The sequence below is a fragment of the Meles meles genome, chromosome 20 (genome assembly GCF_922984935.1).
Source record: "Meles meles chromosome 20, mMelMel3.1 paternal haplotype, whole genome shotgun sequence".
Classification (NCBI taxonomy): Eukaryota; Metazoa; Chordata; class Mammalia; order Carnivora; family Mustelidae; genus Meles; species Meles meles.
This window is the reverse complement of record NC_060085.1, coordinates 60082000-60105279: the sequence shown is the minus strand read 5'-3', so window position 1 is coordinate 60105279 and position 23280 is coordinate 60082000. Positions and strand designations below refer to the sequence as shown.

The window sequence follows — 23280 nt, the reverse complement described above, 5'->3', positions numbered from 1 at the left end:
AATACATATTTCACCTAAATTCACTTACCATTAACATTTTTTTCTGAAACATTTGAGTTTAAGCTGCAGAAACTTTGACACTCTACCTCTAAATACTTCCTTCAGCATGCATCTCCCAGGAACAAGAAAATAAACATTAATTCAATAATATCACCTAGGACCTTGTTCTATATCTAAAACTTTTGCAATCCTCCCAAATACCCTTTTCACAGTGTCATTGCTGTTGTTTTGACTGTTGTCATTTTTATCCAGGATCTCATCAAGATTGTCTGTTGCATTTCATTTTTCTGCTTCTTTCATCTCTTTTAAACTACCCCTCCTTTTTGTCTTTTTTCTTTGTTTTGTTTTTCATGACATTGGCCTTTTGGAAGATTCTAGGATAGCTGTTTCGTAAAAGGTTTCACATGGTGGAGTTGCCTGATGGTTTCCTTGTGATTAAATTCAGATCACACATTTTTGACAACAATACCCTAGGGGATCTGTGTGTATTCCTTATTGCATGACATCAGGAGGGACATCAAGTCAGGTTGTCCTCCTCTAGGTATGCTAAATTTGGCCTTTTAAGTCAGTGATTCCTAGGCCTTGTAATTGTGATACAGTTTTCCCTTTGTAATAATTTAAGAAATCCCTGGTGGAACTTAGAGGTTATCTGAATATCCTGCTCTCCAACCACCTTTTACTCAATGGCTTTTTGGCCGGGGGTGGGGGGGGGGGGAGTGATGAGTTTTGCCTGATTCAGTTAATTCACTGAGGCTTGCAAAATGGTGATTTTTAAATCTCAACATTTATTTGCTGGCATTTTTTTTGTAAAGTTTCCCCTCCTCCCCACATTCTCTTTCTTTTAACACACGGACTATTGGATTTTTAAAAAATTATGTCATAAGCTCAACATTATGTTATAAGCTCAAAATGTCAAATTGCTATATTGCTCAAATTGTTCCAAGTTTGGCCAATGGGGGGCAAAGTTTTCTAACCAGGCACATTGTTGCACAGAAAGAAATTGGGAATTCTATTATAAAGAAGGAGAGAATGGGTATTGGGCAGCAACTAGTGGGCTTGTTACAAAGGCCTCATTTTCCTGACCCTTTGTGGGGCAATAACTCTTTCTGGATGATTTCCAGGACTAAATGCATTGGTCTCGGATTAAGTGCTCATAAGGTGCTCCTGTGTCATAGAACCTGGCACAAAGAAGGCCTTCAAAAAATATAAATCTCGGGGCACCTGGGTGGCTCAGTGGGTTAAAGCCTCTGCCTTCGGCTCAGGTCATGATCCCAGGGTCCTGGGATCGAGCCCCACATCGGGCTCTCTGCTCCGCAGGGAGCCTGCTTCCTCCTCTCTCTCTGCCTGCCTCTCTGCCTAGTTGTGATTTCTGTCTGTTAAATAAATAAAATAAAATTATAAAAAAAATATAAATCTCCCTTCCCTTCTTTTCCTCAGCATCCCTATGCCACTGCCTTTATTCAAACTCTCATCCTACTTTGGATTTATAATGTCATGTTATCTTCCCCATTTGCACCCAGGTTTTCTCATCTGTGAAATGGGGGTACAGAAATTGTTGGGTCAGCAGGGGACCTAGCTAGGCTGCTGGCAATGGAAGTTCCATTCTAAGTCTTGTGGAAACCGGATTCTCTCCCAGGATGTGGTGCGCAGTGGGGGAGGGGGGACCATACAGTCTCATGCTCAGACATGTGGTTCTCACTCCTGCTTTGCAGAAATCAGTCGGTGTGTTACTTCATCATCTGACCCAGAAGTGAAATCCAACCCTTTCCTCGGTTCTTCACAGGACCCCTCCACAGCCATAGATGTTCGGATGTTTGAGAGACTTTCAAAAGCCTGTGGAGCGTGTGGTGGATGCTGAAAGTACCGCACTTAGGGTTCTCCCCAGCCGGTGAGGCCATCCCACAGCTTGTGTGGTTGAGGGCTGTTGACAGCTCCCAGATGCTCCTTCACTGGGGAACTGTGCTGGGCTGCTGATAACTGACCAGCATGGCAGACAGAAGGCCTGTCGCCTTGTCGTAGGATGAGACGAATTCCGGATATAATTTATTCTCCTGAGCACCACTCCCACCCCAGCGCAGCCCAGCATTAAAATGAAGCCAGTCTCCAGCTCTGACCACATCTTTCCTTAGCCTTCCCCCACCTCATCTTGTTCTCTTACTTCCTTTTCCCTGAGGCACTTCTCCAATAAATCACTTGAACCAGAATCACCTTCTCAAGCTCTATTTATATGGAAGAAATGGAGGATAGAAAGGAAGGGGCGAGATTTGCAAATCAACGTATTTTGAATGAAAGTAACAGATACCTTTGTTCATAAAAATCCTCTGGCCCTACATTTGGAATGTTCACTGGTTTCTTCACCCAAGCTATTCTCACTGGTCTCTCTCATTCACTCTCTCCTCCTCACCCTTTCTTTTCCAGGTTCCCAAAAGCAGCTCCAAATGATTCTTGCTATTTCACATAGCAACTTGGTTCCAGATTCCAACTGAGCTCCAGGCCCACTTTGGTAAATCAAAGCTATTTAGCAACTTGGTTGAACAAAAGGGGGCTTCATTCAAGGTCACTGTGGCTGTAAATGGCAATCATTTGTGTTCCTCCATTACACATATGATCCTGTGTAAGAAGCATAAGCACAATGCTCGGTACGTTGTACTCAAGGCATGACATGTGTGTTCCTTGGCCAGTGTTTCCTAAAATGCTTATGATCGTTCACTGTCTTCTCAGGACATTTAGAATAAAACTCTGACCTGGCCTACAAGGCGCTACATCATCTGAGCCCTTCCTGCTCCACTGACCTCCTTGCCTCTGGGTTTCCTCTGCTCCCTTCTCACTTTCCAGTCAAGTAGCACTTTCTATTTCTTGAATGGGGCAAGATTTTCCGTGCCTCAGGACCTTTGCACTGGTTGGTTCCCAGCCAAGTTCTTCCCCCATCTTCTCCTGCTCTAACTCGTACTCATCTTTAGGTTTCAATTAAAATGCTTCTTTCTCAGAGAGGTTGCTGTGCTCTCTCAAATTAAAGGAGGTCCCCTATTAGTTTCTTTCAAGGTATTGTGATGTAGTATTCTGTTTTTGGTACTTATCACAGTGCTTAGTAAGCTTATTTACATGCTTGCTTGTTCGTGTTTTCATTGGTTCCTTCCATTATATCTAAATTTCACTAAAGCTGGGTATGTCTTGTTTGTCCTTACCTTCCCCTCGGCTAGTTCAAATGCTTGCTCAGCGCTTGGTGAGTGCTGCTCAGCAGGAGTTTGCTGAAGGAACCAAGCAGCAAACCACGCAAAGATCGCCCTCACATGCTTGGCTCAACCTCCTCGGTGGGCTTCTGGCCTTAGAACCTCACCCTTGGCTCTGCTTCAAGGGCAATCTTTCCACGCGCTGCTTCTCTCCAACACGCTTTTCACCGCCTAGGAACCACGCCTCCGCGTGATCCCTAGTTACAGATGGGCGGTCCTAGCCGTCTAGACTACAACCCCCACAATACCCCGCGGGCAGGCGCCACATGATTGGTCGAGCCTCTAATGGCGGCCAATAGGACATGGCTTTGTTGGCTTGTGCCCCAGCTGCCCGAGTCCCGGGAAGCGCGGGGTGCGTAGGGAGCTGCAATTCGGCGTTCGGCCGGTTGCTCTGGAGCCGGGTCGCGTGGTCGCCTGCCCCGCTCGCCTCCTGTCATGGGGAGCACCGAGAGCAGCGAGGCCCGCAGGGTGTCTTTCGGAATGGACGAGGAGGAGCGGGTCCGGGTGCTGCAGGGCATCCGGGTGAGCGGGCCGCCGGCGGGCGCGACGAGAGAGCGCGGAGGCCGGGTGGGCGTGAAGGGCGCGGGCCGGCCTGAGGGGAGGTTCGGGCCCGAGAGCGGGCGGGCGCGTCTCGCTCGTTGAGCCCTGCTAACGCCCGGGTGGCGAGCGTCTCTCCCTCCGCCGAGTACGTGAGGGACCTGAGGCTCGGGGGATGCACGGGGTTGCCCCCCCTGCAGTGGTCGCCTTCAGGCTTCACCACCCTGGCATCGGGGTAGAAAGAGCCGAGAAGGCGAGAGGTGGGGAGGCCCCATGCCAGCACCCGCTGACTGGTTGTAGACCTGAATTTGTTCCCCTGCTCTCCGTTCACGCGGCCTGTTTTGTGCACGTGAGATGCTTCCAAGTCCTGGACAGCGCAACAGCCTCTCAGCCGAGGCCCCTCGCTTCTCAACACCGCAGCCAAAGAAGCAGTTAAAAAGTTGTGAATCAGATCATATACCCCTCCCCGTGCTAAAATCCCTCCAGTTGATGCCTAGCGCATTTACGGTGGAGAGGAACCACCTTACGTTGCTTTACAAGGCTGGTGACTACATCTCACACCAGTTCCGTCCCTCGTCCCTCTCATCTCTTTACTAGACCGCGACTGCAAGATGTTCGTTTGGTCCAAGCACGGGACCTCCCTCTGCATTTGCTGTTTTTTTCTCCCCTGGCTCTCTTGGATCTGGCTCTTGCTGCAGCTTGAGTATCATCTGAGTATCCTTCGCTGACCACCCATCTAAAGTAGCTTTCCACCCCCACTGTCACACATTTTTTTCTTCATAGTGGGCATTGCCATTGGAAACCTTAATTGATAATTTACTTGCTTATTGTGTCTCCCACTACAGTGTAAACTCCTTGAGACTAAGGCTCTTGGCTGATTCAAGACTCTATCCCCAGAACCTAGAAGAAGAATAAAAATAGCTCACATTTGAGTGCTTAGTGGGGACCCTGGGTTCCACTGAATCCTTTACAGACAAACTCTGTTTACTTTTCAACAGCCCTGTGAGAGAGGTAGGATCCTGTTTGCCCATTTTATAGAGTAAGGACAATCTATACACTGAGAGGTGGAGTAACTTATCCAAGGTCACCTAGGTAACAAGTGGGAGAGCTGGGTGAAGTAGGCCAACTCCAGGGCCTGTTCATTGACTCTTGCCCCTCCTACACCTGTGTACCACACGTGGTGGTTTGTAAATGATTGTCAGGTGGTTTAAATGGATGAACCCAGTGAAACAGCATCCGAGTTGAAATAAAATGCACAAAGCTGGGTGTAGCTGAATTGGTTAATAAGGGACTAGATCAGAAGAAAACATCAGGAGGTCTGACTTCTGGGTGGCCTTGGGCGAACAACTTACTTTTGAGCCCCAATGACCACATTTCTAAGAGGGCTGAGAGAGGGTGTAATAATCCTAGGAACTACCTAGGATAAGATGAAGATGAGTGTGGAAGTGCTTAGAAATGGTAGTCTTTGGTGATGGCCTCTATTCTTAGGCTAGCGTAGTACTTAGCACATTTGGTGCTTGCTGGATGTTATCTAGTCTTGACCTGGCTTGAGGGAAGACAAAATGGGGAGGAGGTTGCTCATGTTTGAAGACTGAGAGGGGCTCTCACCTTTGTCACCTGGCAATTAGTGTTTGCGAATGCTGGAAAGTTAGGTCAGTCAGGGTCTTCTAAGATTCAAGGGTGTCCCTTTGGAGGCGAGTTCCTCTAAGTTGATGGAAGATCATCATTTTGGGGATATCCTAACAGACTACTGTATTTTATTTCTAGTTACCTTAACAATTTTGCAAAGTATAAGTTCTCTTTAAAGATTGAGAGTCAGGCTTAGAGCTGTTAAAGAATTCATCCAAGGTGTTAACCTACCTGAGTGACTGATGGGACTTTAGTGCAGATCTTTTGGGTACAAGAAAAAGCCTTTTCTCACTACTCCAAGCAACCTCCCTCAGTGATATGCAAGGCAGCCTGATAATTGTGTGTCAAAACCTCTGTCTGTTCTGACAGAGTGCTGGGACCCATTTAGTTCTCCCAGAGACTTGAAACTAGAGGGAGCTTTGGTGACTCTGAATGCTGGGCAGACTCATCAAAAGAGAATGACTTCCTCAGAGGCACACAACGGGGTGCATGGCCCCATACTGAGAGCTCCTTCCTTCTTTCCCTCCTTCCTTCCTTTCTTCCACTTGTGTGCCTGTTTTCAGACAGGGAGATTTGAGATAGGAGGTGATAGCAGTGAAGCGATTTTGGTGTAGGGCTCTTTCTACTAGCAGAGTTACTTGAGGGTTGGGGAGTACACCTTGTTCTTAAGCTGGCAAGTAAAAATCAGTAGAGAAGATCATTGGATGAACCAGGTGAGAAGTTACTTTAGTAGAAGGTAGATGCCAAAGAAGACTATCTGCCCCAGGTCCTTCAGAGAAAGTTAAATATTCTTGAAGACCACTCATATTTAATCCCCAGGCCCTGATCTTGAAGAGTGCTCTAGTTCCCTTAAGATTCAATGCTAGGGCCTTGCTACTTTGCACACTTATTTGCATAAATTTACATATTGAGTTCAAGCCCTAATTCCATGGAAGGTAAAAGAAATTTAATTAATGCAAAACGCTGCAATTATATTCAACTCCAGTTTTCAGTGCAAGCATGTGTGAAATACATAAAGATTTCATTTTATCCAGTATGTTTAACCTCATCCTCCAATGGAGAAGGCACACACATGGCAATAATGTCCTGTGTGTGCCCACTTTTCCTCTTCTCTGCCTCACGGGAGCAGCCATGAATTTGGAAATTCATGATGAATTCGGTTGCTTTTCAACATGTAGACTCACCGTTCTCCACCCTTTTCCCCTTTCAACTGCTCAGCTGCCTGCCATTCTTCCCAAGTCACCTCCTGGCCTGCTGCATGATACCTGTGTCCCCAGGCTCATTACGCTCTCAGAGCTACATCACATTTACCATTATCCATTGCTTCCATGAGGCAAATGTGGACCACTGCTGAGGGGAGGACCAAGGAGGATGTAGTAAGGTGCATAAGAAACAGTCCCCAAACATGCCATTGCCAGAGAAGCCAAGTGCTCGCGCATTGCACCTATAGCCACCATTTGTCATCCAGCACCTCTGTAAATGCTTCCTGCCAATGGGTGACTTGCCAGGCGCTGGGTCTGGCCTTGCAGAGACTGTAAGGGATGAAGCATAAGGTCCTTGGCCTCATGGACACCTCAGCCCAATAGCAGGAGCAAACCAAAAGAAAGCAAAAAAAGAGGCAAACAAGTAAAAAACTGCAAGTGTTGTGAGGGAAACAGAAGTGTGCAACGTACTGGGGCTCCCTGCTTGAGGCAGGATGACAGACACTGCTGCCCTGAGGAGGGGACACTGAAGATGTGCCTGAGCCCGCTCTGAGAAGCGTGTACTGTGCTGTGTTTTCCGGGCACTAGCTTAGACATTCCCCTTGCCAACCTTGTGAGCTGTTCGCCCCATCTCAGACATGACACAGGTTCAAGGAGGTGAAGTAACCCAAGGTCACAGCTAGTTAGTGGTAGCGTTGCAGGCACAGGCATGCCAGCTGCACAGGTCCTGTTTGTGACAGCCACAGGGGTTGGGATGTTGAAGAAAGATGGCCAGGCGTTGAGCCTAGACAGGTCGTGGGCCCTGAGGGAGGGCTGTCTGCAGGTTTCCTAGGAAGCAATGTTGCAGTTCTGTAATCAGGAGTGGTGCTTCGGAAAGATATTACTTGATGATGGTGATTTTTCTTTTCTTTTTTTAAAATAGCATTTTTGAGATGTCTTTTCTGTGTAAAATTCACCCATTTGAATGATTGCTAGCACATTTGTGAAGTTGAGCAACTGTCACCACAATCGGATTTTAGCACATTTATTCACAAGACCTAAAAAGATCCTTTGGGCCTGTTTGCAGCCACTCCTCACTCTCACCCCCAGCCCCAGGTAACCACTAATCCTTCTGTTGCTGTCAATTTGTTTTTTCTGGACATTTCGCATATATGCACTTAACGCATCTTTTATATCTGGCTTCTTTCACTTAGCATAATATTTCTGGTGTTGGCTTGTTGATGTAGCATGTATCAGTACTTTGTTCCTTTTTATTGCCTGGCTGTACTTTGGGTTTGTTTATCCAGTCACTAGCTGATGGACATTGGGATTGTTCTCAGTTCTTCACTGTTATGAATAATGTTGCTGTGAACATGTGTATACAAGCGTTTATGTGTGTTTGTGGACACATATTTTCCTTTTTCTTGGACAGATACCTAAGAGTAGAATTGCTGGGTCATTCTGTTTATGAATTCGGTGAGTTGTTAGGTTTAACTTTTTAAGAAACTGTCAAACTGTTTTCTAAAGTGACTCAACCGTTTTATATTCCCACTGGCAATAGATGAGGGTTCCATTTTCTCTATATCTTCACCAACACTTGTTATTGTTTATCTTTTTGATTACAGCCATTCTAATGGGTGTGAAATGGTATTTCATTGTGGTTTGAACTTACATTTCCCAAGTATCTAATGTTGAACATCATTTCATGGGCTTATTTGCCATCCATATATTTTCTTTGGTGAAATATGTATTCAGATATCTTGCCCACTTTTCCTATTTTTTATTAATAAGTTATAAGATTTCTTTATGCTACATACAACTCCTTTATCATATTACACATTGCAAATATTTTCTCCCAAAGTGTGGCTCGTCTTTTCATTTTCTTAATGGTGTCTTTGGAGTGCGAACATTTTAATTTTGATGAAGGTTACTCTATCAGTTGTTTTCTCTTATTACTTGTGCTTTTGGTGTCATGCCTCAGAAATCTTTGCCTAACCCAACATTATGGATATTTTCTCCTGTATTTTTCCAAGAGCTTTATAGTTCTGGCTTCTATATTTGGTTCTATGATCCATTTTGAGTTAATTTTCATATATGTTATGAGGTAAGGCTTTAAATCAGGGATTGGCAAAGTTTTTCTATAAATGACCAGTTGGTAAATACTTTCCACTTTGCTGACCAAAAGGTCTTTATCATCACTGCTACTCAGCTCTGCCATTGTAGGGTTGAAGCAGCCATAGTCAGTATGTGAACAAATGGGTGTGGCTATGTTCTAATAAAACTTTATTTATAAAATCAAGCATTGGGTTAGATTTGGCTCAAGCACTAGAGTTCCTTGAACCCTGATCTAAATCTGTCTCTTTTTTGGAAGAAATATCTAAACTTTCCAAACTTATTCAATTTTTTTTCGAATTTTCAAACGTGTTCAAATTTGTTGAAAGGACTATCCATTTCCATTTCCCACGTTGGGACCTTTGTGACTATTAGTTGACCATAAACATAAGGGTTTATTTCTCGACTCTTAATTCTGTTGAGAGTTCCATTGATCTATATGCTATATGTCTATGCTAGTACAACACAGTCATGATTATTGTAGCTTTATAGTAAGTTTCAAAATTGGAAAATATAAAGATGCCAGTTTGTTTGTTTGTTTTTTAAGATTGTTTTGGCTGTTCTGAGTGCTTTGCATTTCCATGCACATTTTTGGGTCAGTTGGCAGTTTCTCTTAAAAACCCTACTGGGATTTTGACGGGGTTTGTCTTGCATCTGTAGATTACTTTGGGGAGAATGGCCATTTTAGCAATAAGGAGTCCTCTGATCTATGAATATGAAATCTTTTTATTTAGATCTTTTAAAATTTTTTTCAGCAATGTTTTATACTTTCAGTGAACAAGTGTTATGTTTCTTTTCCTAAATTTATTAAATTATTTATAATTTACACTTAGTTAAAAATTGTTAACATACTTAAAATATTGTATTCTTTTTGATGCTATTATAATTGTTTTCTTAATTTTGGGGTTCTTCATTGCCAGAATGTAGAAATACAACTGATTTTTTGTATACTGATCCTGTATCCTGTAACCTTGCTGAACTCATTTATTCAAGTAGTTTTTTTCTGTGAATTTATATAGCTAGGATCATGCTGACTATAAATAAGGAAAGTCTTAACTTCTTCCTTTCTAGCCTGGATATCTCTTTTTTTTCTTTCATTTTCATCCTTTATTGCATTGGCTAGAACCTTTAGTACACTATGGAATAGAAGCGGTGACAGTGAACTTGCTCCTGGACTCAGAACATTGTCTTCCACCATGAAGTATATTAGCTGTAGGTTTTTCATGGTTGTCTTTTATAAGATTGATGGTTTTATCTTTTAATATTCTCAGTTACTTCTTTCTCTCTGTTGTTATATCCTGTTTTTTTGTTTGTAGGCTCTTGGCGTACAAAGACTGTTTTATTTGTTTAAGTGTCTGGCTTATTAGTACGTTGGATTGCATGCTTGGATTAATGAACTGATAATCCCTCTTTTAGCCAAGCTGACGATCTTTGGCATAATTTTACTCTTCTGTTTGCTTTACTTCCAAGCTTTAATACAAACTGGTTCCATTTGTATGCAGCACACTTTTCACCTTGGTATTGCCCTGTGAGATGCTTTTTGAGTCTCAGCATGAATGTTGATGCTCCCTATCATACTGCTTTACATTATATATCCTTCATGGGGCACCTGGGTGGCTCAGTTGGTTGGGCGTCCGAGTCAGTTTCTAATCAGGTCATGATCTTATGGGTTGTGGGACCAACCCCCACCTTGGGCTCCATGCTCAAGCATGGAGTCTGCTTGAAAGAGTCTCTCCCTTCCCCCCACAGGCATGTATTCTTTTTCTCTCTCTCTCTCACTCTCAAATAAATAAATCTTTGTATTACGTCCTTTATCTTAGTTGATTGCTTAGAGGCAGTGTGGTTAATGTGCCTCAGAAAGACCTGGCCTTAGGGAGCCTAGGTGGCTCAGTTAGTTAAGCATCTGCCTTTGCCTCAGTTTATGATTCCAGCATCCTGGGATTGAGCCCCGCATCGGGCTTCCTGCTTTGTGGGGAGCCTGCTTCTCTCTCTCCCTCTGCCTGCCACCCCCCCCCATTGTGCTCTCTCTCTCTCTCTCTCTCTCTCTCTGTTGAATAGCTAAATAAATAAATCTCTAGAAAAAGAAGGAAAGGGAGAAGGTAGAAGGGAGACAGATAGACCTGGCCTTGAGCTCTGACACTCAAAGCAGTAAGTCTCTCTTCTTATATGCAGGATGTACCTATTTAGCCTAGGTGCCTTGAAGGGGTTGGATCACAAGTCCTCTCCAGACTTTCCCAGCTTTAACACTCTATCTGGCTGACCATTTGGAGGAATGTAGTTAATGGGGCCACAGCAGGAAATGCCACCTTGGAAAGTCAGGAAATGGATGGCCAGGGTCCCTACACTTTTCTGTGAATGGTGTGTGGAGCCGGATGTCAGGTCCAGCAGGCATTGCTGGCCTGCACTGTGTGCCAGTCCTTGGGCTAGCTGTTTGCCCAGGTGTTATTCTTTCTGATGCTTCTTAAACATTGCATCTGACACATGGTGAGGTCTCGGAAAACAAAGTAGAGCCAATTCTGCAGGGAAGCAGAGCCCTTTAAGTTTCTCTACCTTTCCCACTTAGCTGATGAGGAGTAGAGGATCATCTTCAAGACAGAGGAAGACTCAGGTACCTGCATGTAGACATTTCCTTATGATCCTCCATTTACCTGTCTCAAACTCACTGTGTTCGAGGACACTAAAGGGCTGGGCATACAACCACGCTGTACTTTAGGCACAGATTTAGCAACTTTTGAGGGTTTTTTGAACATCCCTTAAATCTTCTCTTAATAGTACTGCAGCGTAATCAGTAATGACGTTTGAATATGTAAGAGTTAAGGTGATTTCTACCTTCCCTTCTTTCTGACTTTTGAATATAACCCATGTATAAGATGAAATTCCATCCTAATAATACTCCCTAACTGTGTCACAGTATGGTGTTGAAGATCTTTCTCTGTAAAAGTAAAATCTATAAAGTCATGTAAATATAAGGAGAGTTGTTAACTCTAACTCTGACTAAGTTCATCTTGGGTCACTTCCCTCATTTGGGAGGCAAAGACGCTGCACTGGAAGCACCTTTGATCCTTCAGGTCTCCAGTCTACCTTTTCCACCTCTTGGTGGGGGGTCACTGCAGGCTCTCCTGCAGCAGCTCTGGTTTCCAGATCAAACCTGCCGCCTCTCTGTTTCTCTGCCGCTGGTCGAGGCTTCAGAATGTTTCCTAGTTGAACCCTCTTTCCCTTCTGCATCCTGGCCCTGGCCATTCTCTTTCATCCTCATTCGTGAGCTGTTGACTTTTGGATTCTAAGTATCTAACCCAGAGCTGTCCCGTCGCATATCCCATGGGCACATGTAATTCACTACATCGGCTGGAGCTCACCTGCATCGCCCTCCTCTGCTTTCCTCAGAATCACTTGTGTTATGCTATGGATGGCTCTAACCAGCCAGCCCCTCAGCCAGAAAACTGGGTCCTGCATTCCCTTTTTTCTCTCTACATTCAGTGACAGATCTTGGCGTTTTCCCGTCTAGCCATTTCTCCGTTTTTGCCTCTCTTTATCCTTGTTAACTCTTTATCTTTTTCTGGTCCATTCTGTCTTTCCTTGACCATCTGATAAATTGTTCTTTTTCCCAGAAGACTTGCCTCCCACAAATCTATATCTCCCAGTACTAGCAGGGTCATTTAAAAAAAAACAAAACAAAACAAAACACAAATTTTACTCTTGAATAGGCTTCAGGCAAACGGTATTACAATTCTGGCAGTTACAAAGAAGGCACGTAGGGGAAAAGTTCATCTCCCTTCCCACTTGTTTTGTCTATCTTGCCCTCTGCAGCAGTCACCCTTACCAGTGGGCCATGCCAGTGATTGTGCAGAGTGAAAGCTAATTATGCCTCTTCCGTAGGTTAAAGGCAGATTCCGGGGCCTGGCTCGTGGTGTCCTCTTGTGTGCTGGTGCCACTTGCTGCCTTTTGTTGCACGGTTTGGCTGAGAGGACACCTGCTCCTGATGTATTCTGAGCTGCTTTGTGCTTCTCTGCCTGTGATTCTGTTACCCTTTGTCTGCAGTATTTTCTCTCCCTGTGACGGGATAAATCCCTTGTCATCTTCCGGACCTTTAAGGTGTTACCTTCTGAAAGGCACCCTCTGTGATGTCACTCTTGTCACCCTGGGTTGTCCCTGTCTGTGTCTTGCTGACTTTATGCTCACCTCCCAGTGCTTACGGCATGGGCAGAGATGATCTCTTCCTTGCTTCCTCCCTTACTGCCCTGGGAGCAGGAGTCACATGTGTTTGCCCAGTACCTAGCTCAGAGCCAGTTTCTCTTGCCCCAACCCATAAATCCAGAAACTTTGTGGTATTAATTGATTTGAATTGATTGCCAACATTTAGAACTTGGAGGCTTTACATCAATTCAATTTTTAGCTCTTTGGGGGAAAGAATTGAAAGTCTGGTTCACATTCCCATATGGCAGTACTTTCCTGGAGGTGTGAGGTAGTTGCCCTCTCTGGGGGATATGCTCTCATCACGGTCCCCGCCATGTTGTCCTTGCACGTATTTTTTACCCCTACCAGGCCCATTCTATTAATTTTGTCACTTGCCTGACGCCTGTGGACATTTGTGTTTGCCACGCTCAGTGTAGGAGGTCCCCGAGGGCTCTTCTTGTTCTGACATTCTGGGATTTAAATCTGTGGTGAGCAGCCGGTGGATCTAATTTGAGCTCATAGAAAACTGAAAGACTAGTGAACGAAATCTCCAAGGCAACAGCCTGAGGCAAGGAGAGGAATCTTTTTAGAACCACAAGATTGGGCAGTACCTCTATGGGGACTGGGGCACCAGGAGCTACCGACAGACTCAGCTTCCTGCAAGCTCATTCTTCTGGAAACTGCCCCAGGTGCTCAGCCTGACTGGAGAAGCCTGAGGCCCAGCTTGGAGAGGGTAGTAAGCTGCAGTTTATCTCCTGGCACCCTTCGGATCCTCAGACAGCGTCGCCCCAAATGGCTTTGGCCATGGCTGTGCAGGCCTGGTTGTTGCCGACTCACCACAGAACCTCGGGCTAGCTGTCTCTCGGCACCGCAGCTTCTCCATCCTTGCTCAAGGAGGACAGCTGCTCTCATGCCCGGAAGTGAGCTGGGGCTGTGCACTCGTTTGGTGAACATCAAAGCGTTTGCTAATGTAAAGAGTAACGCTTAGGAAGCTGCCTCCACATTGCTGGTTCTCACATGTGTCTAGATGAGTAACATGTTAAGACTAAAAAAGTGCTCATTTTCATATTGACATTCTCCTAATTTAAGTAGGCTGTCTGTTTTATGAGTACCTAGGGCTTCCCCTCCCTCCCCCTCCACAGGGGCTTGGTAAAGCATCATCAGTGGGGGTAGGGTGGGCAACGTGAATTGCAAGTATTTTAATTTTTCTTGAATTGACCGTTCTGAAAACATGGTCACTTGCCACATCAGAGTGGCTCTGTATTCCTGCCTTACTGCAGGTAACACTGTTAGGTGCCAGGGTCGGGATCCATGTCTCGGCCTGGACGCTGAAGACTTCCTGTGACCTTGGACGAGTTGTCCCACCTCCCTGACTCCCAGTTTCTTCATCTGTAAGATGGGAATGCATTTAGCCTGGGGCCTGGCATGGGAGCTTGCTCAGTGGTTTTTAGGTGGGCTGTCTATCATTATCTCTAAACAGGAGCCCCTATCCCCTCTCCTGCGTCTGAGTTCCTCCGCCCCAACTGTGAGCTTTCTTGCCCCGTTCTGGAGTCGGGGGCCGTAACAGCCGCACTCTGATCTGCCCTGCGGCACTCTGATGCCGAGGATTCCGTAATTTCTTTCTCCACAGGAAACCTCTTGGAGCAGCGTCCTGTGTAGTGTGTTTACTTCCCTGGGGAACAGTGCTGCCTGAATGGATTTAGAGTGTCACACACACTTACAGAGCAGTGCTCCACTCAGCAACCGTGCCTCCCTCCCCAGTGAGCCAGGCCTGGGCCTTGCTGTCATCTTTCCCTCGTTCTTCCTTTAAGACTTCTTGCAAAAGGCATCTTATTTTAAAATGCCAACTGTTCATAATTTCTCATGAATCCTTTCAGGCTTTTTCCAAGCCTCCATATACAAGCACATTCTTTCCCTTTTTATAGCACAAATGAGAACATAGTGCATATACCACTTGGTAAATTGCTTTTTTCACTTGCCCTGTGCATTCATTCAGATGCCAGATCCCCAGTTACTTCACTTTGCAACCACCCTCTGCCCTGACTCCTGCAGAGATGACACTTTCTAGCCCTCTTGCTTCTGATGTGCAGTGTTTGTGGCAGCAACCTGCCTCCAGCCCTCTGTGACCTCAGCCCCTCTTGCTGCTTTGCCAGGCCAGTGTGTGTGAAGAGGAGATCGCGACCGAGGCCCTACTTAGAAAGTGTCAATGGCTCCTAGTTGACTGCAAAAAAGATACCATTCTCCTTATCTTGTCCTTTAAGGCCCTCACCAGGTAGAGCCCGCCAGCCCTGCACCTCTTCCTTCCTTCATGGACCTGTGATCGGTCCAGCCGAATCTCAGACGTCTCCCTCTGTGCCTTCCATGTGTCCCTCCTCTCTGTAACAGCCCTCAACTCCTCTACCCTTGTCTCTGGTCATCTGTTAGGCCCATCTCATGCTGTCTCAGGCTGACACTTAGGCGCCTTCTGGAGAGCTCCTGGGTATGCTAGTTCAGCTTCTCTCACCTGACAGCTTAGCAGCTCATGTTTTCCAGGTGTTTCACCATCCTGCCCACCGCCCCGTCCCCCATCCAACCATAAGCTCTTTGAGTACGAAGTTCTTGGCTTGTATCTTGACATACCCCATTGCAATAGCTCAGTGTTATGGACCTGGGCCTTTAATAAGTATTTCTTTAGTTCACAATTTAACAAATATTTGAGCATTTCCAGTGTCTGGCCGCTTTCTAGGCCCTGAAGATACAGCAAGGACACAACAGAAGCCCACAGCCCTTGTGTTCTGGTAGGAGTGATGACAAGCAGGTGGTCTCACGTGTATTCTGTCCCACGGGTGACAACCAGTGCTCTGAGAAATGAGGCCGAGGAAGGGAGAGAAGGAGTGATGGTGGGCTCATGACTTCAGACAGGGCTGGCAGGAGTATGCAGAAGTGCCTTGTGGCCGGCCTACCTCGGACTGACTGGTATGCCCTGGCGTCTCTTAGCAATCCTGGCTCCTCTGCCCTTCGTTGCTTTGGTGGTGGTTGGCCCTTCTTGGGGGAGCTCCCCGCCTGTGAGCGCTGCTTGGCGAGTGCCTCTCTGCCTGCTTTTGTCAGAGTCAGCATCCCTTTGCTCCCACAGCTAACTAACACCCTGGTTCAGGAGTCAGGCAGCCTGCTGTGCAGTGGGACATGCACCCCAGGAGTTTCCCAGCAGGGGGCGAGTGCTTTAACCTTTTTGTGCCTTGGTTTCCTCAACTGGAAAAAGCAGGCATCAAACTGTGAGGATTACGGAGGTGCTTTGTGCAGAGTGAGTGCTGACTTCATGTCAGGGTTCGAACTAGTAGAGGGCATTATGACCCATAGCTATCGTCGCTCTGATCTGCTCTGATAGACTGGGGTGGCAGGCCAGTGCTCAGTCCTGTCCACACCCTCTATCGCCGATGGGGAACACCCATATGTGTTTCGTAAGGCAACACCCTGCTCCCCAGCCTTGTAGCTGTGAGGTGGCCACATGACTTACTCACAGCCCTGTGTGGTTTGATAAAGAAACCTCTTGTTCCCCTTTGGGGACTTGCCTATCCATTCAGTGCTTTTGGGTGAGGGAAGCCTTTTGGTTAATGTCATGGTGTGGTGATTGGTAGGAAGTGCGGCCTGGGTTCCCAGCCATGTTTGTTACCACAAAGTGTTGAATTTTCCATGCCCGACTTGGGCTGTCTGCGGCCTGCCCATGCACTGCCACGGTGCTGGTGGAGGGTGGGAGGCTGCAGCTGGGGGTGGGAGGTGGGAGACTTGGGGAGGCGTCAGGCGCCTGTGCCATGGTGGAGGCGGGACAAGGTCCCCTCCTCAGAGTCCTCATGTCACTTGAGGCTGAGGGCAGGTGCAGGTTTGAGCTTCCAGTTGTCAGAGCTGGAGGGTGCTTTAAAAAGAATCTGTCCATTTAGACAACTATCATATGATCTCCCTGATATGAGGACATGGAGAAGCAACATGGGGGGGTAGGGGGATAGGAGAAGAATAAATGAAACAAGATGGGATTGGGAGGGAGACAAACCATAAATGACTCTTAATCTCACAAAACAAACTGGGGGTTGCTGGGGGGAGGTGGGATTGGGAGAGGGGGAGGGGGCTATGGACATTGGGGAGGGGAGGCGAACCATAAGAGACCATGGACTCTGAAAAACAACCTGAGGGTTTTGAAGGGTCAGGGGTGGGAGGTTGGGGGAACAGGTGGTGGGTAATAGGGAGGGCACGTTTTGCATGGAGCACTGGGTGCTGTGCAAAAACAATGAATACTGTTACGCTGAAAAAAATAAATAAAATGGGGAAAAAAAAAGAAAAAAAAAGAATCTGTCCATTTTAATTTTGTGCAGAATAAGGATGAGGAGGGAAGAAAGCTGTTCAAGGTCACAAAGCAGCACGTGGAGCACTTAGAGCAGCGCTTGGTTTATAATAGTGGTAGCTGGTAACTATCGTCACTGTTATTGATTAGATCGTGCATTTTTGCACACTTGTGTGTGCCTCGTATGGGTGATAATTAATATTTGTGTACTGCTTTGCCGTTTCCCATAGTAGCTAGTACTGGTTGCTGACTTGGTGCCGACTGCTTTGCGTGGATGGCTGCTTTTAATCCTCGCCGCAGCCCCACAGTCTGGACCATTAATTATTTCCACCTCACAGATGAAGAATCTGACTTCTTCCCCCACCCAATATCACCTAGTTAGCAAGCAGCTTAGTTGGAATTCAAACCCAGGCCTGTTTGACCCCAAAGCACTGAACTTCTGAGCCGTACAACGTAGTCAGTCCAGCCTCCAGGGGCCCCCATGTTGTCAGTGAGAGACGTGATGCTCAGAGAAGCCAAAGAACTGTGTCCAGGCCACACGGCCGAGCCCAGCGCTCCTCTTTGCCTGCACTGCTCTGATTGTGGCCCTCTGTCTCCTGACCACACAGGATCCCATCTGGCCACCTCTCGTGCCACAGTGACCAGTGGGCCTGTGGCGCTGAGCTCCCAGACCCGTCTGGCTCCGGAGGCCCCCATTCTGGCTCTGTTGGTACAGGGAGCATTGCCCAGATGGTGTTTATTCTCGCATGACTACTGTGTGTATATGTATATTTGTTGATTAAAATATTACTTGCTGTATTTTGTAGCAACATTAAAAAATATTACAAATCTCCTACTGCCAACAAGAAGCTTGCCAATGTTTTCCTTAACCCCTCACTCACCAAGTGGTGTGGTTCAGTTGATGCCCAACCCCCTCCCCCACCCCCAGGCTGGGCTGAGGAAATCGGAGCCTGTGACTCACCTGTGTAGAACCCTGCCATACCTTCCTTGGTCCCTGGATCAAATTTGGGCTTTTACATAAGTGGGCTTGGGTTTGTGGTCTTGCCTTGGCCAGCCTCCTTGGCCTGGTCATCTGGTCCCATTCTCCTTCTCACATACGCTGGCCTTCTGTTAGGCACTTGGATGCGCCAGACTCTGTTCTTCTCAGATGATTTGCACTTATTCACTCCTCTGCTTGGCTCTAGATCATTTTCTCCAGGATCTCAACATGCCGGTACAGTCAGGGTCTCCTCTTTTGGGGTTGGGAGTATTGACATTAATGTCCTCCCCTCTAAGGGACCTTCCCCAGTACCTATGGTTTCCTGCACCGCCCCCTGCGTGCCCCCATCACCGCAATGCTGCGTTTTATTCTTTTTTAGCACTTGTCACCTAATGTGCTCACTGATCTTTAAGACATACATTTTAATATCTCTGGAACAGGAGATCATATAATAGGCGGAATATTAATTTCATTGGTGTTTTTTGTCTCTCTTCAGATTATATGAAAATAACTGGGTGATTTACAATCGACGGTGTCTTAGATCGGATGAAATAGAATTTGTGAAATTATTTACTTGTTAAATTGTCTCTCACTTCCCCTGAGAATGTGAGCTCCATGAAACAGGAACCGTGTCCCTTTCCCGGCTGTTTTGTTCTTTCTTCTCACCCATGGTTTCTAGAACATTACCATCACACCATGGATACTTAATAAGCAGATACTTGATGAAGGAAAGTGGGTTGTCATTACGGAGCCCTTGACCAGGCTGTTCCCTCTGGTCCTCGTGTGGCTGCACTGCCATGGTCTTTTCTCTGTCTGCAGTGCACGCTCTTCCTGGTCACGTGGCCCTTCTCCACAGCGAGGACTGGGCCTTACCAGCCATGGCTGCCTCTTTCGTGCACATCACACATGTCACTGGTGCTTCACCGACAGCCATGTGGATTCTAAGACCACTCAGTGTTCTCTACCCTCAGGACAAGTGCCCCGCGTACCCTCTCCCTCAGAGGACTGGTGCATCTCACCGAGCCCACTTGCCGATGGAGGGGGAGGGGAGCCGTGCCCTGTGGTGTGCTGGTAAAAGTTTAACAACCAGGGGCACCTGGGTGGCTCAGTGGGTTGGGGCCTCTGCCTTCAGCTCGGGTCATGATCCCAGGGTCCTAGGATCGAGCCCCACATCGGGCTCTCTGCACCGCGGGGAGCCTGCTTCCTCCTCTCTCTCTGCTTGCCTCTCTGCCTAGTTGTGATTTCTCTCTGTCAAATAAATGAAAAAAAAAAAAAAAAAGTTTAACAACCAGATCTCTGCCCAAGAAAGGGCCCTGATGTGTGGTACTTGCTAATTTCCATGGTGGAAATACTCCGTATCATGGCCAATTTCAGGCTGCTGTCATGAAGTCAACCAGTTTGCAAAATGGCTGAAAATTTAAAAATCAGCTCTCCCGAGCTGGCTCCAGCACACCATTGGGACATCCAGACCTTTCCCTGCAGCCTGAGTTCACCGTTGAGTGCCAGCTCCATGTCCCCACCTGTCTGGAAGAGCATTCTACTGCAGCCGTGCTGTTGCCCTCCATCCAACCTGGTGTCCCGCCTTGGCCCTCTGTGCGGTAATTTGAGCAAGAAGCGGGCACTCTGCACTGTGGAGCTACCCCTCCGCTTTCCAGACACCGACTCATTTCAGGTCTTAGTTGCTGCAGCCATAATAAGGGAGGGAGCCAACAGGCTGGTAGGGGCTCTTTCCCGGTTCTCATCTGAGATTTTTCTATCCACATTCCAGCTCATTGGCTACTCTTTCAGAATAGTCTCTTCTTGATTTCCCTTTTCCTGGCATTCTCCAGTTGTCCCACTAACTCTCTTCTTTGTTCCTTACCGAGGCCACCGGGCAAAACCTCTCATTCCATGCCACCACCACTGCTGCTGGTGCCACACCCCCTTGTCACTTCATGATCAAGGTTCCGCTGCCCACTCCACATGCTCCCTGTAGCAGTGCTGAGTATCCTCTGGAGAGCACAGTCTTGTGTTCTTTCCTGGCTCCGAAACTTTCAGCAATGCCCTGCAATTGTTGGAGGCCTTCTGCCTGACTTCGAAGCCTCTCTCAGTATTGGCTTCATCCAGATCCACCTTTACAACCCACACCTTCCAAAATGAACTTGGGGCTGCAGGCACCCTGCTCTCTGACTGTCCGTGTGCCTGTTCTTTGTGCCCTGCCCTATACGGTACGAGGCACTCCCTGTCCCCAGTATACTGTAGCATCTGTTCTGTTGAATTCTGCTTTCACCCTCAGGAACCCACACAGGCACACCTTTCGTGGGATCCCCTGCTTTTGCTGAGTGACAGTCCTGTCTGGACTGCTCATTTTTGTCTTTCCTTCTTTATTTGTAGCTTTTTTATTGAGATACGATTCACATACCATATAACCCACCTATTTAAAGCGTATAAGTCTGTGGTTTTTAGAATTTTCATAGGGGTATGTAACTATCATCACAGTCATTTTTAGAATATTTTCACTAAGCACAAGGCAACCACTAACCTACTTTTTGTCTTTAGAAGTTTGCCTATTCTGGACATTTCAAATAAGTTGAATCGTACGGTGTGTTGCCATTTGTGTCTGGCGTATTTCCCTTAGCATAATGGTTTCAGGTTTGTGCATTTGGTAGCAAATATCAGTACTTCATTCTTTTTTACTGCCAAATTATGTTCCATTGTGTTGATAGACCATATTTTAGGACTCATTTTTAATCTGATGAACATTTAGGTTCTTCCTACTTTTTGGCTATTATGGATAATGCTGATAAGAGCATCCATGTACAAATTTTTGTGTGGGTATATATTTTCATTTCTCTTGAGTAGATACCTGGGAGTGGAATTGCCAGATCAAATGGTAACTCTCTGCTTAACGTTTTGAGGAACTGTCAGACTTCCATGGTGGTGGTGGAACTTTATGTTGCCATCAGCAGTGTATGAGGGTTCTGATTTCTCCATCTCCTTGCCGACATTTGTTATTATCTGACTTGACTGTAGCTTTCCTAGTGGGCACAAAGTGCTGTCTGTCTCATTGTGGTTTGAATTTGCATTTCTCTAATAAGGAATGATATTGAGCATCTTTCATTTTTGTATTAGCCATTTGTATATCTTTCTTGGAGAAATAACTGTTTAGATTTTTTTTTTACTCATTTTTTAAATTGGGTTATTTTTCTTTGTATTATTGAGTTGCGGGAGTTTTCCCTGTCCCTTGTCATGTGTATGATTTGCAAATATTTTCTCCCATTTTATAGGCTGCCTTTTCACTTGCTTTATTATGTCTTTTGGTACATAAAACTTTATAATTCTGATGAAAGTCCCAAATACCTAATTTTCTTTGGTTGCTTATGCTTTTGGTGTCGTATCTACAAATCCACTGCCAAAGCCAGAATCATAAAGACTTACCTCTGTGTTTTCTTTTATTTATCCTTAACATTGTTTTAGCTCCTCCATTTAGGTCTCTGATCCATTTTGTATTAATTTTTGTCTAGTATGAGGTAGCCATTCATCTTCCTCCTTTGCATATCGAAACCCAGCTGTACCAACATCATTTGTTGAAGAGAACAAATGAGGGTTCTTTCCCCCATGCAGTTGTCTTGGGCCCTTGTCAATCAATTGAACATAGATATATAGGTTTATTTCTGGATTCCCGACTCTCTTCCACGGCTGTGTATGCTTGGTCTTCTCTTGTCCTATATCCTTAATTAGCTATTTGATTTGTATTTATTTGAAATACTAAAGGGACTCAGTATAATCTTTGGTTGCTAAAACGTTCATGGTAAACAGTTACAACACAGCAGTGCCCAAAGTGAAAGCCCTTCCCCAGCTGCCCACTAACCATCATGTTTTCTCTGTAGCCTCATAGATGTTTACTTCTGACCAGATACATGTATTTGCATATATGCATATATGTGAAAGTTCCAATGCACAGCCACGTTTGTGAATGGATACGTACGCATACTAACATAGTTATATCTGTACGTCTGCATTTCTACGATTGCATATCTCTCTTTACAATACTGGGCTATACAAAGTGTTCTATGACTTTAAACATCGAGAGGATATCCCATACACCCTTCATGTCAGTAGTATGTTTTACCTCATTCTTTCTTAACGGCTCCATCATATTTCATAGAAAGCATACACCATCATTTTTTCATCCACTTCCTTATTGTTGCATATTTATGTTTTTTCCTTTTTTTTTTTTTGTTTTTGTTTCTGTTTTCTATTCCATTTCTGTGTGTTCATGTGGGAGCACTTTTCTCAGCTGGGTACCTGGAAGTGAAGGTGCTGATCATGGCTTTTGTCTGAAAGTGATTTTTAACGTTTTCCCCTCAACTGTGCTTTATGATGCCTTGCACATATTAGATACTTAATAAATATTTACTGAAGTGAACTCTTAAGGGTTTTTACTCTGGATTTATCCCTAGCTTGCTGTTTCATTTTGGTAAACTGTTTTATGACACCCTCATGACTATTTCACTTCCTCTGAAATGAATGAAAGTGTTGGTTATCCAGTCGTCATTAGGGGGAACTGTGGTGGAATGAGTCAGGCAGTGTCGTCATGTCTACTGTGTGTGTGGTGCTGGGGATATACGGAGAGGAGTGGGAGGTCATCCCAGCTTTTGAGGTGTTCACAGGTAGGACGGATGGTTCTTCCCTAAGAGCACACATGTGTTAGGATGGGAGTGAAAAGGAATGGGAGGATTGATGCTTACTTTGAGTGCTGTCGGGGAAGGGCTCATGGAGGAAGGACACGGAGATGCCCTAAAAGGAAGAGGAAGGCTTGGACAGGTGGAGATGTCCTGGGACTGGACGGCTGCTGCTGGTTCTCGGCCAAGGAGCAATGTAATGGGTGCAGAGGAGGTGAAGAAAGTTATTCCACGGAGTGCGGGGTATGTGTGGGGAGCAGTAGGAAACTGCTGGAAAGCCAGTGGGGGACACGCTATGGTCAGCCTGGAAGCCACACAGGGCTTTGGCTCTAATCTTCTAGGACTGGGCTACCTTGAGAGGTTTTTGAGTAGAATTGTATCATTGAAGTTGGTCTGGAGGAAGTGGTATGCTCAGTCAAGTGGGGACGTGGATAAAGGGCATCTTCATTTCCAGAGATTTCGA

At 46.0% G+C, this 23280-nt stretch overlaps 1 protein-coding gene across 6 annotated transcripts in view; it reads left to right on the top strand.

Moving 5' to 3' along the window:
* The first annotated feature begins 3553 nt into the window (after positions 1–3553).
* Positions 3554–23280, top strand: part of CHCHD6 (coiled-coil-helix-coiled-coil-helix domain containing 6) — a 246330-nt gene continuing 226603 nt past the window's right edge. Inside the window, exon 1 of one of the 6 annotated variants that reach the window (XM_045991349.1) lies at positions 3554–3752. In XM_045991349.1, the coding sequence (XP_045847305.1) occupies positions 3666–3752 (87 nt within the window). In that variant the 5' untranslated portion in view covers positions 3554–3665. The remainder of the gene's footprint in view (positions 3753–23280) is intronic. The other 5 variants (XM_045991353.1, XM_045991351.1, XM_045991348.1 and 2 more) reach the window with 5 other exon arrangements.